We start from the raw sequence: 17,298 nt of genomic DNA on the forward strand, positions 1-17,298 counted from the left end.
TGTATTAGGTGGCAGAGTGGCTCAGTAGCTAGAACATCTGTCTGAGAATCAGAAAGTCGCCAGTTTGATCCTTAATCCCTATAGGATCTATTCACAGCAGCCATATTATGAAGACATTCACAGGTGTTACCAATGATACTAATGAAGGCTCTGTTCCATTCTGGTCAAACAGAGTCAGGGTGCTGATATTGTGCATGTTGGCCCACTGGAAACACTCTGTTACACCAGTGGGTCTACAGTTGGGGTCCAGGGACCCTCATGGGCTTCCAAATGGCCCCTTACAGGTGTGTAACTCTGAGAGTGTACAAATGGAACCAAATGGACCCTTACGGGTACAATTGGTTATGGGGGTCGTGGAAACCACTGTGCTACACTAAATGGAACAGAGCCTTCATTAGTGTCATTGGTAACACGGTCTGTGAAGGAAGTAATAATATGGCTGCTGTGCAAAGAGCCTATTGCTCCCCTGTGTGCTTACCTGAGCAGTACACTGCGTGCTGGGTCAAATACAGAAGAATAAGTAAATATACCCTTTATTACTGTATCTACCCCATAGAATACAAATGTAACTATGGTACACGTATATATAAAACAAATATTTTGCACTTATATTAGCCTTACCACACAATCGCACAAAAGATGCCAGTGAAGGGTTAATATTTACAAAGTGTGGCACAATCACATGACGTATCAAAAACGAAAGTGAAACAAGCAGCAGTGAGAGAACAACAGAGCACGTTCTCTATGAAGTGCTCTTCAAATCAACAGTATTTTCACATAAACAGAGAAGACTTAAAGACATTGACATGTGAGTACGGTATAGATAAGAGTTTCTAAACACTGGGAAAAAAAAATGTACCATTTTAATTTGCCTTGAAGTTCCACATTCCTACATATGTCTCCATAAGTGTAGCCCTGAAACATGACATGGCGCAACTTGTTCCTGGTTTTTGAATTTTCTCCATTTACAACCCGTACATCTACATAAACGTTCAGATTTCAAATATAAAGTACTGATCCCACGGGCAAGGATGTAACAAGTTAAAACGCCTGGTTTCATTACCCGTATCTTCCGTAATGTTCAATAATAAACTTAATCCAATCGGTGGCCATTTTCTCAAAATATATGCTTTCAACTACGCGACTCTATCGGTTGAGAGGTGTATTGCACTCTGATACATTATAACTATGATAAAATGGCCGCCGATCGGATTAAAATGCTTTTTATTGAACAATATGGAAGATACGGGTACTGAAACCCGGGCGTTTTAACTTGTTACATCCGTGACCTTGGGGTAAGCACTTTATATTTGAAATCTGAACGTTTATGTAGATGTACGGGTTGTAAATGGAGAAAATTCAAAAACCAGGAACAAGTTGCGCCATGACGCTTGTGACAGACGAGCGTCATGTGAACCATGGCTACATTAAGTGTTACTTTGAGGTGAAGTCTGCGTCTCTGCATTATGTTTCCCAATATAATACATGATACATACATTATATTAGCCTTGGATCAAGACTATCATAGATGTATTTTATCGATTCTGACTTTTGTAGATAAAAATGTCAAAATCAATAAAATACGTATATGATAGTCTTGATCCAAGGCTACTATATATATGGTATAATTATTTTTGGTGTAAATTAGGTGAAATGTCCTTCAAGTACTACATTTGATTCTTTCATCCACTATGAGCCTACTATGTTGAAAATACTTCCCGGTGACCTTTGATCTGCTATAACTGAGTCATCTATCTGGCTTAACCATTTAAACCCTACTTAATTGACCGGAGTCCTCCACGGCTCTGTACCAGGCCTGCTCCTTTTTTTTCCTCAACACTAAATCTCTTCACCAAAAACAGCCGATCTACAAGCTCGCAATCCTTCGCGTTGCGACGCACACTCGCCAAATGTTCACCCCAGAATAAGGACACTAGGGTTCATGCCTAGGCTTGTCACAATTATTACATAATTGTCTAATCGCAATTATTTTATATAATCGCAATTATTTTTGCATAATCGTCATAATCAATTCCATGTTAAAAAATGTCATATCATTTTAAAAAAATTCAAAAATAGTGGAACTAGCAGATCTATAAGCTCAAAACGCGTCCCGCCGCGATACGTTTATTTCCACTATTAATGTTTATTTTTAAGTATAAAGTAATTAAATGTGTGTTATTTATCTGCCCTGTGCAACTTTTGTTTACGAAAGCTAAAAGCTAAACAGAAATGTAATCTTTATTCATAATGTTCCATTAATGTTCAACGACAGAAACACAATTAAATCGTTCATCGCAATTATTTTAGTGATAATTATCGTCAACTTAAATTTGTAATCGTGACAGCCCTATTCATGCCATTATTTCCCCAGGCCTTTGGTTAGTGTGTGTGTGTGTGTGTGTGTGTGTGTGTGTGTGTGTGTGTGTGTGTGTGTGTGTGTGTGTGTGTGTGTGTGTGTGTGTGTGTGTGTGTGTGCGTGTGTGTGTGTGTGCGTGCGTGCGTGCGTGCGTGCGTGCGTGCGTGCGTGTACGTACAGTGTGGGGCATGAGGTGGCTGTACTTTATAAATATAATTCTTACTATATTCTTTGTTTGTTTAATATTAAGAGAGTTTACCTGGTATGACGTGTGCTACTGTATACAGATTCAATTGACTTGACTTTCACTTTTGTTCTCAGTGTGTGGAAATGGCGTCTGCCAGCCTTCTCCTGTCTGAACAGCAGTTCCTGTGTTCTATCTGTCTGGATGTGTTCACCGATCCAATCACCACTCAATGTGGACACAACTACTGCAAAACCTGTATCACACATTACTGGGACACTAGTGATGTGTGTCAGTGTCCACTATGTAACAAACAATTCTACAAGAGACCGGAAGTCTTTGTCAATACATTTATGTCTGAGATGGCCGATCAGTTCAGGAAGTCACAGCAGCTCAAAGAAACTTCCAGCACAAACCAAGAAGCTGCTAAACCAGATGAAGTTCCCTGTGACATCTGCACTGAGATCAAGCTCAAGGCCCTGAAGTCCTGCTTGGTTTGCCTGGCCTCCTACTGTGAGACTCACCTGGAGCCTCATCAGAGAGCCGCAGCGTTAAAACGACACAAACTAATCGACCCTGTGAAGAACCTGGAAGACGTTATGTGTAAGAAACATGACAGACCTCTGGAGCTGTTCTGTAAGACTGACCATGTGTGTGTGTGTCAGTTCTGCACTGAGTCAGACCACAAGTTACATCGAATTGTATCTATGAAAGAGGAATGTGAAGGAAAGAAGGCTGAGCTGGGAAAGACAGAGACTCAAGTTCAACAGATGATCCATGAGAGACAAGTGAAGATTCAGGAGGTGAAACGCTCAGTCGAGCTCAGTAAGACAGATGCAGACAGAGAGGTAGCACATAGTGTACAGATCTTCACTGCCTTGATGAGCTGTATTGAGAAAAGCCAGGCTGAGCTCAATCATGTGATTGAACAGAATCAGAAATCAACGGAGAAACAGGCTGAAGGCTTCATTAAAGAGCTGCAACAGGAAATATCTGCATTAAAGAAGAGAAGCGCTGAGCTGAAGCAGCTCTCACAGACTGAAGACCACCTCCACCTCCTGCAGAACTTCACATCAATCAACTCCCCTCCACCCACCAAGGACTGGACAGAGGTGATTGCCCAGCACACTTCCTATGCGGGGACTGTGAGGACAGCTATGGCTCAGCTGGAGAAGACACTCAAATCTGTGAGACTAAATCATGAGATAGACAAGCTGTGTGATGCTGAGCTGAGGAGCATCCAGCAGTATGCAGTGAATGTAACTCTGGACCCTGATACAGCATTTCGCTCTCTCATCCTGTCTGAAGATGGAAAACAAGTGCATGATGGAGACATAGAGAATGATGTCCCAGATAATGCAGAGAGATTCTCAGAAAGTATGTCTGTCTTAGGCAAACAAAGCTTCTCCTCAGGAAGGTTTTACTATGAGGTTGAGGTTAAAGGGAAGACTGACTGGATTTTAGGAGTGGCCAGTGAGTCCATCGACAGGAAAGTAGTGGTCACACTGAGCCCTGACGATGGCTTTTGGACTATATGGTTGGATGAAGGAATTGAGTATGAGGCCCAGGATTGCCCTCCTGTCCTCCTCCCGGTAAGAAATAAGCCCCAGAAAGTGGGAGTGTTTGTGGATGTTGAGGAGGGTCTGGTCTCCTTTTATGATGTGGACCACAGAGCTCATCTCTACTCTTTTACTGGTTGCACCTTCACTGAGAATCTCTATCCATACTTCTGTCCATGTGTCAATGACAGTGGTAAAAACTCTGCTCCTCTGATCATTTCTCCTGTCAATCACACAGAGTAGACTAAGCCTACGTATATATGCAAGGTTCTTGTTTCCTACATCAAACTGTCAAAGCCATTTAATTTATTTAAAGTTCTACTTTAAGCTTTTAGTTGAAAACAATTATTCTGTAACTAAATGAGCTCATACCTGCTGAAATTCCATCTCTTTTGGTGAAACAAGTTTAAGACTTGTAAATTGTTTCAATAATGAGAAGGAAAAATGTAGGAGGGACATACAATAGTTCATCGTTAGTCTTGTACTTGCAGTTGCTATATAGCAGTTAAAAAAAGAGAAATGCAATAATTCTGTGTTAAAAAATGGACTCTTAGCCTATGTAGCTGCACAATGTAATTTACAGAAGCTGGGGAAACTTGTAAAAAATGCAAATGCCTGTGCACCACTTACATTCTTATTCATTTTGTTGTGCCTAAATCATTATTTCAGATTTGTTTTTGTTTTTCTCTTCTATTGATTCATGTAGATGTACATTTCAAAAATAAAGTTATTTTATACACACTTTGTTTAATCTGGTCAATTTCCTCACTGCAGATTATTTGTTCAATATCACACCATATGTTAGCTGAGTTTCATAAATATAATAAGCACTCGCTGGAGACACTGCATTTTCTGCTTTGCATGAATGGTAGATGAGCTTGCTATACTGCTGGGTCAAATGCAGAAGAAAAAGTAAATGCCCTTTATTACTGTATCTACCCCATAGAATACAAATGTAACTATGGTACATATAAAAAAAATATTCTGCACTTTTTAACCTTATCACACAATCGCACAAAAGATGCCAGTGAAGGGTTAATGTTTACAAAGTGTGGGCAATTCATGACGTATCAAAAACGAAAGTAAAGAACGCAGCAGTGTGACTGACAACAGAGGAGCACGTTCTCTATAAAGTGCTCTTCAAATCAACAGTATTTTCACATAAACAGAGAAGACTTAAAGACTTTTGACATGTGAGTACGGTATAGATAAGAGTTCTAAACACTGGTAAACAAAAATGTACCATTTTAATTTGCCTTGAAGTTCTACATGTCTACATATTTGTCTCCATGAAGTGTTACATTGAGGTGAAGTCTGAGCGTCTCTCTGCATTATGTTTCTCAGTATAATACATAATACTGTATACTATATGGTATAATGTTTTTTGGTGTAAATTACGAGAAATGTCCTTCAAGTACTACATTTCATTCTTTCATTCACTATACAGTATATGATCCTACTCTGTCGAATATACTTCCTGGTGACCTTTGATCTGCTATAACTGAGTCATCTACAGTATCTGGCTTAACCATTTAAACCCTATATACTTGTTGACCGGAGTCCTCCACGGCTCTGTACTAGGCGTGCTCCTTTTTTTCCTCAACACTAAATCTCTTCCCCGAAAACAGCCGATCTACAAGGTGGTTACATAATCGTCTAATCGCACTTATTTTATATATAAAAAATATAAAAATAGTGGAAATAGCAGATCTATAAGCTCAAACGCGTTTTGAGCTTATAGATCGGCTATTTCCACTATTAATGTTTATTTTTAAGTATAAAGTAATTAAATATGTGTTATTTGTCATGTCTGCCCTGTGCAACTTTTGTTTACGAAAGCTAAAATGTAATTTTTATTCATAATGTTCCATTAATTTTCAACGAAATATATCGTTAATCGCAATTATTTGAGTGACAATTAATCTGTGACTCGTGATTTGTAATCGTGACAGCCCTATTCATGCCATTATTTCCCCAGGCCTTTGGTTAGTTAGGTGAGAGTGTGTGTGTGTGTGTGTGTGTGTGTGTGTGTGTGTGTGTGTGCGTACAGTGTGGGGCATGAGGTGGCTGTACTTTATAAATATAATTCTTATTATTTACATGTGCTACTGTATACAGATTAATTTGACTTGACTTTCACTTTTGTTCTCAGTGTGTGGAAATGGCGTCTGCCAGCCTTCTCCTGTCTGAACAGCAGTTCCTGTGTTCTATCTGTCTGGATGTGTTCACCGATCCAATCACCACTCCATGTGGACACAACTACTGCAAAACCTGTATCACACATTACTGGGACACTAGTGATGTCTGTCAGTGTCCACTATGTAACAAACAATTCTACAAGAGACCGGAAGTCTTTGTCAATACATTCATGTCTGAGATGGCCGATCAGTTCAGGAAGTCACAGCAGCTCAAAGAAACTTCCAGCACAAACCAAGAAGCTGCTAAACCAGATGAAGTTCCCTGTGACGTCTGTGCTGAGATCAAGCTCAAGGCCCTGAAGTCCTGCTTGGTGTGTCTGGCCTCCTACTGTGAGACTCACCTGGAGCCTCATCAGAGAGCCAAAGCGTTAAAACGACACAAACTAATCGACCCTGTGAAGAACCTGGAAGACGTTATGTGTAAGAAACATGACAGACCTCTGGAGCTGTTCTGTAAGACTGACCACATGTGTGTGTGTCAGTTCTGCACTGAGTCAGACCACAGGTTACATCAAATTGTATCTATGAAAGAGGAATGTGAAGGAAAGAAGGCTGAGTTGGGAAAGACAGAGACTCAAGTTCAACAGATGATCCAGGAGAGACAAGTGAAGATTCAGGAGGTGAAACACTCAGTCGAGCTCAGTAAGACAGATGCAGACAAAGAGATAGCACATAGTGTACAGATCTTCACTGCCTTGATGAGCTGTATTGAGAGAAGCCAGGCTGAGCTCAATGATGTGATTGAACAGAAACAGAAATCAACAGAGAAACAGGCTGAAGGCTTCATTAAAGAGCTGCAACAGGAAATATCTGCATTAAAGAAGAGAAGCTCTGAGCTGAAGCAGCTCTCAAACACTGAAGACCACCTCCAGCTCCTCCAGAACTTCACATCCATCAACAATACGCCTCCACCCACCAAGGACTGGACAGAGGTGCTTGTCCATCAGACTTCCTATTCTGGGACTGTGAGGACAGCTATGGCTCAGCTGGAGAAGACACTCAAATCAGTGAGACTAAATCATGACATGGACAAGCTGTGTGATGCTGAGCTAAGGAGGATCCAGCAATATGCAGTGGATGTAACTCTAGACCCTGATACAGCACATTGCTGTCTCATCCTGTCTGAAGATGGAAAACAAGTGAATGATGGAGGCATAGAGAATGATGTCCCAGATAATGCAGAGAGATTCTCTGAGAGTCTCTCTGTCTTAGGCAAACAAAGCTTCTCCTCAGGAAGGTTTTACTATGAGGTTGAGGTTAAAGGGAAGACTGACTGGGTTTTAGGAGTGGCCAGAGAGTCCATCGACAGGAAAGGACCAATCACACTGAGCCCTGACGATGGTTACTGGACTATATGGTTGGATAAAGGAATTGAGTATGAGGCCTCTGATTGCTCTCTGGTCCTCCTCCCTGTAAGGAATAAGCCCCAGAAAGTGGGAGTGTTTGTGGATGTTGAGGAGGGTCTGGTCTCCTTTTATGATGCGGAGCACAGAGCTCATCTCTACTCTTACACTGGTTGCACCTTTGCTGAGAAATTCTATCCATACTTCAGTCCAGATAACAATTGCAGTGGTAAAAATTCTGCTCCTCTGATCATCTCTCCTGTCAATCACACAGAGTAGACTAAACCTATATGCAAGGTTCTTGTTTTCTTCAAACTGTCAAAGCCATTCAATTTATTTAAAGTTCTACTTTAAGCTTTTAGTTGAAAACAATTATTCCGTAATTAAATTAGCTCATAATTACTGACATTCCATTTCTTTTGGTGAAACAAGTTTAAGACTTGTAAATTGTTTCAATAATGAGAAGGAAAAATGTAGGCGAGACATAGAATATTTCATTGTTAGTCTTGTACATGCAGTTGCTACTGTATATAGCAGTTAAAAAAAGAGAAATGCAATAATTCTGATGTAAAAAAATTGATTCTTATGTACTGTAGCTGCACGATGTCATTTACAGAAGCTGGGGAAACTTATTCAAAATGTGCAAATGCCTGTGCACCTCTTAAATTCTTATTCATTGTGTTGTGCCTAAATCATTATTTCATTTTTTCCCCCTCTTCTATAGATTTATGTAGATGTACAAAAACAATCTAACACATTTAAAAAATAAATGTAATCTTATACACACACTATGTGTGTGTGTGTGTGTGTGTGTGTGTGTGTGTGTGTGTGTGTGTGTGTGTGTGTGTGTGTGTGTGTGTGTATATATATATATATATATATATATATATATATATATATATATATATTTCCTCACTGCAGATCATTTGTTTAATATCACACCACCATGTTAGCTTGGCTGAGTTTCACAAATATACACGCATACACTCAGGACACACTGTATTTTCTACTTTGCATGAATGGTAAATGAGCTGCAGAGTCGGTATAGTACTCAAAACAAAGAGGCAGAAAATGCTCAGACCAACAAAAGTCAAGAAATATGACACTTGATCGGACTAGTAATTTTCAAGATTATCTGTGAACAAGACACACACACAGACAGACAAACACCCCTGAAAACTATAATATCTGCCCTCCCGGTGGAGATAGCAACTAAGATAAACACTTAAAGGTAGGGTAAGTTATATATTTTTTGTTAAAATAAGTGTTAAATAGCTCCATATTCTGATAGTACTCATTAACAGGAGTCTCCCTGTCTCTCCAGCTCTGTAGTAAGTGGAAAATGCATTTTCAGGTCGGGATACCCATTAATCCAATCAGGAAAGAGAACTCACACAGGATACAGATTAAACAAGTTCATTTGGAAGTGATGACACAAATAAATGAGGAGACAAAACTGAAACACTATAAAGATTAAGCTGATAAATGGGTACTCTTTCCTGATTGGCGGATGATTGGCCACCCACCTCACAATGTATTTTCTGTTTATTAAAGAGTTGGAAAGACGGGAAGACTCCTGTTACTTAACAAACACGCTATAGAAATTAGTACTATCAGAATATAGTTCTTTAAACTTTAGCCAAAAAATATCACTTACCCTACTTTTTATTATCTAATAATATATGATTCCCAGTTAGAACAGTGAACTGACCTTTTTGGCTCTGCCTGCGACCTCCTGCAAGGTGGTCCATATGGTAGTACTCTGCTGTGAACTGCCCAGTATCCGGTAGGGAAAGGTCCTTCCCAGGTCTCAGGAAGGTGTCCAGGACCCTGGAGAAATGTCGAAGCCATCTGGTCCCCTTCACCACATTGGGTACGTTGACATTCGCCCCCAGCTCAATTCCAAAGTCCTTCAGATTCCTCATGGATTGTGTACATCATAAATCTGGCCAATAATCGTATTGTTCTTCTGGACAGACAGAAAGCCCAGTTGCAATCTGTAGAGATTAAACAAACAAGACATTTTGGAAAATAAACAATTAAACTATATGAATCCTCTCCCTTCCTATTTGATATAAAAAAAGATGCATGACAAACATAACTTGTGCATTGTCATGTTTCACCTCAGCATGTCTGATCACTCAGGTTGATGGGTCATCATTGGCCGTGATATGTGCATACTGTACATACACATTCCTTTTGGCATGTTTACACCAGAGGCAAGGTGCATTATTATCACGGCATGATTACAAAGTCCATGCAAAGAAGCAAACAGCTGCAAATTTGCACCGGGCGACATGACATGTAATTCGTGTAATTCGTGTTTTTCCAACTTATGAGAAAAAACGGTGAAAGTAACAAAAATGATCCCTCGGTAAAACTAGCATGGGTAACACTAACAGGAGGCAAAATGTACATGGCATCTGTGAACACCATTAGTTGAAATGGTCATGTCCTCGTCTATCGTGAATCAGAGATATGGGCCTGCAGCACTTTCCTCCAGGGTCCTCTTTTACAGTGTGTCCAGGTGTCTTCACACCTGGACGCTTAAGTTCGATTAAAACGAACCCCTGCTAGCGCATCGTCGGAAAGTCCAGTTCGTTTGCGCTGGTCTGAACGCTCATTCGAACCCTGATGCGGAACAAACAAACCCCAATAAATAGTGCTGCAGGCCGTACCATTACTGTAGGGTTTACGTTCAACCCATTCTTATGGAGCAGTTACTGTAATGCAGACTTTAGTGAACAGTATTTCCACTTTCGAAATATTGCACACCGTGTTCAACTTAGTCAGCTCTGCCTCCTCTTGTGATCGGTCGGACACTTGGCGTTGGAAAGCCGCGGGTAGGGGGGCAGCTGTGCCAGTGATGCACCTATCCTGGCACAGTGTTATATGTGCGTGTGGCTTTTGGCATGTATAGTGAGGCTGTCGTGTTTAAAATGGGTTGCTGCAGAGCAGACGCAAGATTGGCATTGCCAGCAATAATCATCCCACCCTTTTTTGCGATAAACACATGTTTTCATGTTGTGTTATTATAGCGTAGTCATGTAAACTCGCTACCTGTGCCTGTTGTTCGTCCAATCAGTCAGAACACGTTTCCACTGGGTCTGGTCTATAACCTCAGGTGCAGGGGCATTTTTCTGGATGAAAGATGTGTCAATACACTTCATCATGTCCCCATTTCATAAGTTTTCAAATGTATGAAATGTATTAAAAATCTTTTGAAAATAGCAGATCTACAAGCTCACAATGTGTCGCATCGCAACGCATTGTGAGCTTGTTGATCGGCTATTTTCAAATGGCCGAAAATGTATATAGGGCTGAAGGGGTTTTGTAATAATAATCTAAATCTACAAAGTAACTAGTAACTAAAGTTTTCAAATAATTGTAGTGGAGTGAAAAGTACAATATTTGCCTCTGAGATGTAGTGGAGTAGAAGTAAGAGTACAGAAATTTGGAAATACTCCAGTAAAGTAAAAACACCTCAAAAGTGTACCTAAGTACAGTACTTGAGTAAATGTACTTAGTTACTTCACACTACTGTATACTGTACCAGAGACAGAGAAAGAAACACCACCAGCAGGTAGTAAATAATCAAACAAAACTGCTTAATCAAATTATGACTTAAGTATTTCATTAACAAAAATAAATAATAATAATGATAATAATTATAATATAACAATACACCAGAAAGTCAAGTGGCAGTTATGGCCCTGGATAGATTTAGGGTCACAAAGTCTGTGTGTGACTGACTTGACACAGTTCCTTTGCATTCTCTCCCTGAACGTGTTGGCAAGGACGACCAGAGAGTGACGGCCCGCATGACTAATTGGCCTCTCTGTCACTTTCCCTCACTCCTGTTGATGGATGTACCACTTTGTGCAACTGCCAGCCGCTGAAACCACTGTGTATATCATCTGTAATGCCATATTTCTTATTTCTTATATATTTTTAATTTCATTCCACGGGGCGAGGTAATAAAAAACACGTTCTTATCTACTGCGACAGGTCAGGGGGATATTTATAGCAGTAAGACGGGTTATTTATATACACACACACACACACTCAGACACTGATCTGAGAGCTGTCTAGTGCTGGTTATATGGACTGTATTCATATAGCACTTTTCTTGTCTGCCAACTACCCAAAGCCCTTTATAATGTGTGCGTCGTATTCCCACACCGAAGGTGGAGGCAGTTACATGCAAGGCGCCAACCTGCTCGTGGGGAGCAGTTAGGGGCTCAGTGTAGAACCCGACCAAGGCTAGATTTTTGGGTCCGATGCCGATTCCGATTTTGCCGAGTCCTAGAGCACCGATTACCAATGTTTTATTTAGATAAAAACTGTTGAAATCAATTTGAAAACTTAAGATTTGATTAAGGTTTGTATTTGAGGACATATAACTTATCAAAAAAACAAATACATAAAAATCAACACAAATATGTTTAGATAAATAAAATGTAATAATTTAGTATTTATTTTAAACTTCTATATATGGAAAGAACATTCAACTTGACTTAGGGCCTATACAATGAACAAGCAAATATAAAATACAAATTAACTGAATTTTATTTTATTTAACCACTTGAGCCCTATCCAAAATTGTTCCAAAATAGCAGATCTACAAGCTCACGTGTCGCGATGTGGCAGGTTGTGACCTTGTAGATTGGTTATTTTGGAAATATTTTGAAAACTTTTGATTTGCTCATCGTTCACCCACAATGACATGGCCAAAATAGGGACTCCATGTTGAAGTGGTCACAAATGGAGATTCATCGACATACAATAGTCAAATAATGGCAGTTGGGCTCTAGTTCAGTGTCATGCTCAAGGACACGTCGACATAGTGCCAGGAAGAGCCGGGGATCGAACCGGGACCCTTCTGACACTCCCAGACAACACTGTCACCTCATCCTGTTCAGTAAAAAACTATAGTGTTCAATGAAGAGTAAAAATGCAAGCTACGATGCATACATCCAGAGAACCAGGCCAGGTTCTACCAAAACTATCTGGCACAACTGTTTCTTTCCCAGATCCATCAACCTACTCAATGAACCCTTTGAGATACACAAACGCACCGTGCACGCACGCACCCACACAGACAGACATCCTATTCCCAGACTGACTTAACCTCAGGAGTACAATGCTTGGAGGGATCTACAACAATCACATAGGTAATTCCTCCCTTACTCTAGGACTAGGTGATATTTGAACAACCTCTCACATTTCATCCCTGAAGAAGACCTTTCCAGGTCGAAACGTTGGTATTCTTTAACCACTTAAAACCCCATATGGGTAATCGGAGCTCCTCAGGGCTCAATACTAGTGTCTTTTGTGTTTTCTGTTATTGTTGGGAAAGCTTTCGCTGAAAATAGCCTATCGACAAGCTCAGAGTTGTGAGCTTGTCGATCTGCTATCTTCATTATGGATGCTGTGGTTTAAGTGGTCAAATAAATCCTGCATGGTGGCTATGAGTGTGCAGTCTTTCCTTAACTTTTAGACTTATTTACCAAGGTCAGCAGCACCTCATCAATATTGGTGTGCGCCCTTCTCCTGTTCGTTTAACAACCTCTCACATTTAAAACATATTCTGTCAAAACATTGTGGGTTATAAATCTGTACAGCACATACTGTATAGTATTATAAGATTCTGCACACAGACTAGGAGTGATGCAGCTTCAGACATGATAACACTCCAAAAGGAATATTTAGGAGGTTTTCTATATTAGCCAAACTCTTTTATGCAATAATCCCAGATGCATTTTGCTGCAGTGTAAATTGGTAGAAGTTATTCACACAAATTCAACTGAATTTCCTTTAACCATGTTATTAACCTACAGATGGATTTTCAGACTACTGTGTTCTACTGTTGCAGCCAACAGCGTTTCAATTATTTTCGTTTAAATTGCCCAAGACCTCCAGAAAGGAAAAAAGGAATAACCCCATACGGTTTTAAAGCTCTTTTTAAAGTGTACTGTATGACCTACTCGACTTAACCCATTCAATCCGGGAACGCACGTCATAATAGATTTTTAGCTAGAGCCATTATTTTATACTTTTTTTCAATTGTGAAAAATTGTGCAAATCTTTGAATATAGGCCTCAAATATATGGTTCTCAAACTTTTTTCATGTCAAGGACCCCCAAAACGATATGTATTTGTCCACGGACCCCCCCCCCCCCCCCCCCCCCCCACACACACATTTTGTTCAAGGGACCCCTCCCCAGAAGAAAAGATATGAGTTAAAAATGTATATATTATATATATGTATATATTCAAAGATTTGCAAAAAAGCTCACCACGCTATGAGCTTGTATATCTGCTATTTTTTTATAGCCAAAGAAATCTCAAAATGACACCGATGCGTTCCCGGTCTTAAAGGGTTAAACCGCTTTACCCCATTTAAGGCCATAGGGTGTCCACCAGAGCTCTATATCTCACTCTATTCTGGGCCCTGGCTTTTTGCTGCCTGTCAACGTACTTTCGATTTCTTCGCCCTCGCCTCAACTCTTGAAGCGAGGAAGGTCTCTAAGTGTTCCTCGGCCTACCTACCCCATGGGCTTCTTCTCTAGTGATGTTGTTTGTGTGCTTCCTCCTAAGAGTTTGACCTTATCCATTTTCACGTTCTTCTTCTGATCGTGGTACATGTAGCTACTTAAATTGCACAGACTCCCTTTACACTTGCCTCGAGACCAACCCCTCGCTAGTGACCTTTTCCAATGTCTCTCTCTAGGGATGCTGGGAAAGCGTTTTGAGTATGAGGGTGCTGAAACTGTCAGCATCATGCACTCAATGATGTCATACTAGATGCTGTGTGAAGTTCATCTTGTTTCATTAAACTGAGCAAATTGTATTATTTTAAATAATGACCCAGAATGCGTACAGACTAGCATGTAACGATTTATCGGAAATCGATTAAAATCGATTCAAACTGGTGATAATTTAAATTGATTTAATAAAAAAAAGAGAATTGATAAAAAAAAAAAAAGTTTTCAGTCATTCAGTCTACTGTATTGAAAAGAGGATAAGAGAAAACACAGTATTGTAAAAAAATAAAAAATAAAAAAGATGGAAACAAATTTTGTGTTTCAAAAATCGTATCGTGAACCGAGTATCGTGATTCGAATCGTGTCGTGAGTTGAGTGAATCGTTACATGCCTAGTACAGACACATGTGACTAAAGCATAGCTTGCATCATTGCTAATGCAATACGGCCTATATTTTGTTCATTGTATATATGTATGTATGTTTGTATGTATCTATGTATGTATGTATGGTTAAGATTAGATGTTGAATTCATTTAACTTAATTTAATTTATTAAGAAAGCCACATACAATTATTTGTATTTTTATTGTGTGATTTCACAGTGCTCACCCACCCTCTCCTAATACACACTCTTGCTTGCGACTGCTATCTGTCTAATCACTTTCAAATATTGCCATGTATAAGGCCAGTATATTATGTTGGTCAGGAATGGTCTAACTGGATGAACGGGCAGTGAGTTCCAGTGGGAACAGTTCTCTCCTGACATATATGCTGCTGCCTATACTGTTTATATTGCCCATGGAATACGAAGGAGCTGATTATTGACATTGTAACATGGAGCTATAAGAGGCAATAAGCAATAAATCAGTAGTCCAAACTTACAGAATTATTCAAGTAGTGTCTGTGGAATTCCTGTTGACATTTCAACAGACAACTCGACAGACCAATTAGAGGATATCCAGTCAGTGGGTGTTATTAGCAATAGCTCCCCTCCTTTCGACAGGATAATCAAACACGTGCCGGGCATTGGGATTTGGGAATGAGGTTAGGTAGCCAGAGAAAGGGTCAAACAGGGAGGTTGGCCTTTGATTACATTTAAAATTCCAGTGTCCAGTATACTCAATTCATCCCTCATCTCTTTCTCTATCTGTAGCTGAGAGGGTAAAGAGGCTGTCTAAATTCATCATAACCACCTGAGCAACCATCAACTGGGTGAAGCTGAAACTGAATTTCCCCCTCGGGACTAGCAAAGGCCTCCCTTTCCCCTTTATCTTTTTAATCTATCTTTCTCTTGGGTATAGAATATGATTCCTCCACAACCCTGTAGCGTTAGCACACTGGTGTGACTCCAATAATGTTCACTCTTATCACTATGCCAGCGTACAGTGGCAAAATATGGAAGAAAATCTTGCGCTGGAAATAGCTCTTGATTAGAGCAGGAGGAGAGGAAAAGGCTGTCGGAGCTAAATAAAGCTTTCGGCTGATCAAATATAAACACAGTCAGCCTCCTGAAACTGTCAAACACACGCAAATAAAAATAATGCTCTCGCTCTCAATCCGTATATCTATTTTCTTTTCTTCAAGATTTTAAGATAATGTGTGCAGCCGTCTTTTCACTGTTGCAGATGACACTGGTACTGGCGTGTACTATTTAGGGAAACTGAGGACCTGCAAGGCGTCTGCTTCCCATACTACAGAATCTGATGTTAACACATTTTCATGCTCTACTTCATAATATCATATTTCACCCCTTGGTCATGTGCCTTTGGCGTCTGATGCCGACGCTGAGGATGCCCGTTTGCATACTATGTTGATAATAACGGAATGATCATAAAACCGATTCCCACCTTATTGGTGTGCAACTCGGACGGCGATTGTGACACCGCACCTGCCTTGATGTCAGTGTGTTTGTCTTGAAATGACTGATTTATAATTATTAAACCAGTCATTTCCAGCAGTAATAACATTTGCAACACTTTAATGCCACCTTCGTGTGGGTCAGGACACCAAGGCTCCACTATAAAGCCTATTTTCAAAATTTCTAATCTCACAATCAGTAAAAAAAAGGAAAAGAATCCATTCTCAATGTCAGCCTTGCCAGGAAATAGTTTTCCAGATGAATTAAACCACCACTTGCCAAAGATAAATGAACTACACGTACATGTACATAAAAGTGTCCTTGTACCTTGCTTCTTTTTTTCTTTTGGCTTTTCTTTTTTCCCTCCATTTTGACTTTCATTTTTTATTTGTTTTGTAAAAGGGTAGGCGTAATAAGCAATGGCTTCAGCCTATACTTTTTTGGTCAGAAATGTGGATCTTTTCTTGATATACATATATATTTTTTGTATTACCTATTACCGTAATGTTACCATTAAATTGACTGAAATAAACTAAACTAAACTACATCCAACCTTGGAGTGCCCCACCCCACCTCGGTCACGTCACTCTTTATCAAAGGCAAATATTAGCAGAAAGGACCGGACAAAGAGGAAATGGAATATTTGAATATGACACTGGCTATTAGCTATTTTCATGAAAGAATAATCTAAATACACACCCAAGTCTATGCTCTATGAGTTGCCACCCTGCAAACACACCTTTTTCCGAGAAAAAATAAACGCTCCACCGATGCGTTTCACTGTTTTAGCGCTCCTTCAGCAGCGACTGCTTCTAAACTTTCTCCACGCCATGTGGTGCTAAGAGGAACTAAGACAAAACAAAAATCTACGCTAGAGGCCCCCTTGCGTTTGTTCTCTTCAGCCCATGGTGTTCCTGATGAGATTTCCTCTGTATTTCAGAGCAGTTGCTCATAGTGTTACAGTTAGCATCTAAGATCAAATAGTAGTAGCGCACATCCAACCTCTTGAAGGCAGGTGAATGGCCCCGAAC

General features: G+C 40.0%; 1 protein-coding gene across 1 annotated transcript; it reads left to right on the forward strand.

Annotated features, from left to right (window-relative positions):
* Nucleotides 1–702: 702 nt before the first annotated feature.
* LOC311060063 (uncharacterized protein) lies at nucleotides 703–8,429 on the forward strand. The gene is made up of 4 exons (XM_084078190.1): nucleotides 703–808; nucleotides 2,681–4,341; nucleotides 6,081–6,087; nucleotides 6,255–8,429. Exons 2-4 carry the CDS (start codon nucleotides 2,690–2,692, stop codon nucleotides 7,920–7,922), a joined length of 3,327 nt encoding a protein of 1,108 aa, XP_083934316.1. The 5' UTR covers nucleotides 703–808; nucleotides 2,681–2,689; the 3' UTR covers nucleotides 7,923–8,429.
* Nucleotides 8,430–17,298: the final 8,869 nt, after the last annotated feature.

Source organism: Gymnoscopelus microlampas, assembly GCF_963454915.1.
Source record: "Gymnoscopelus microlampas genome assembly, chromosome: 14".
NCBI lineage: Eukaryota > Metazoa > Chordata > Actinopteri > Myctophiformes > Myctophidae > Gymnoscopelus > Gymnoscopelus microlampas.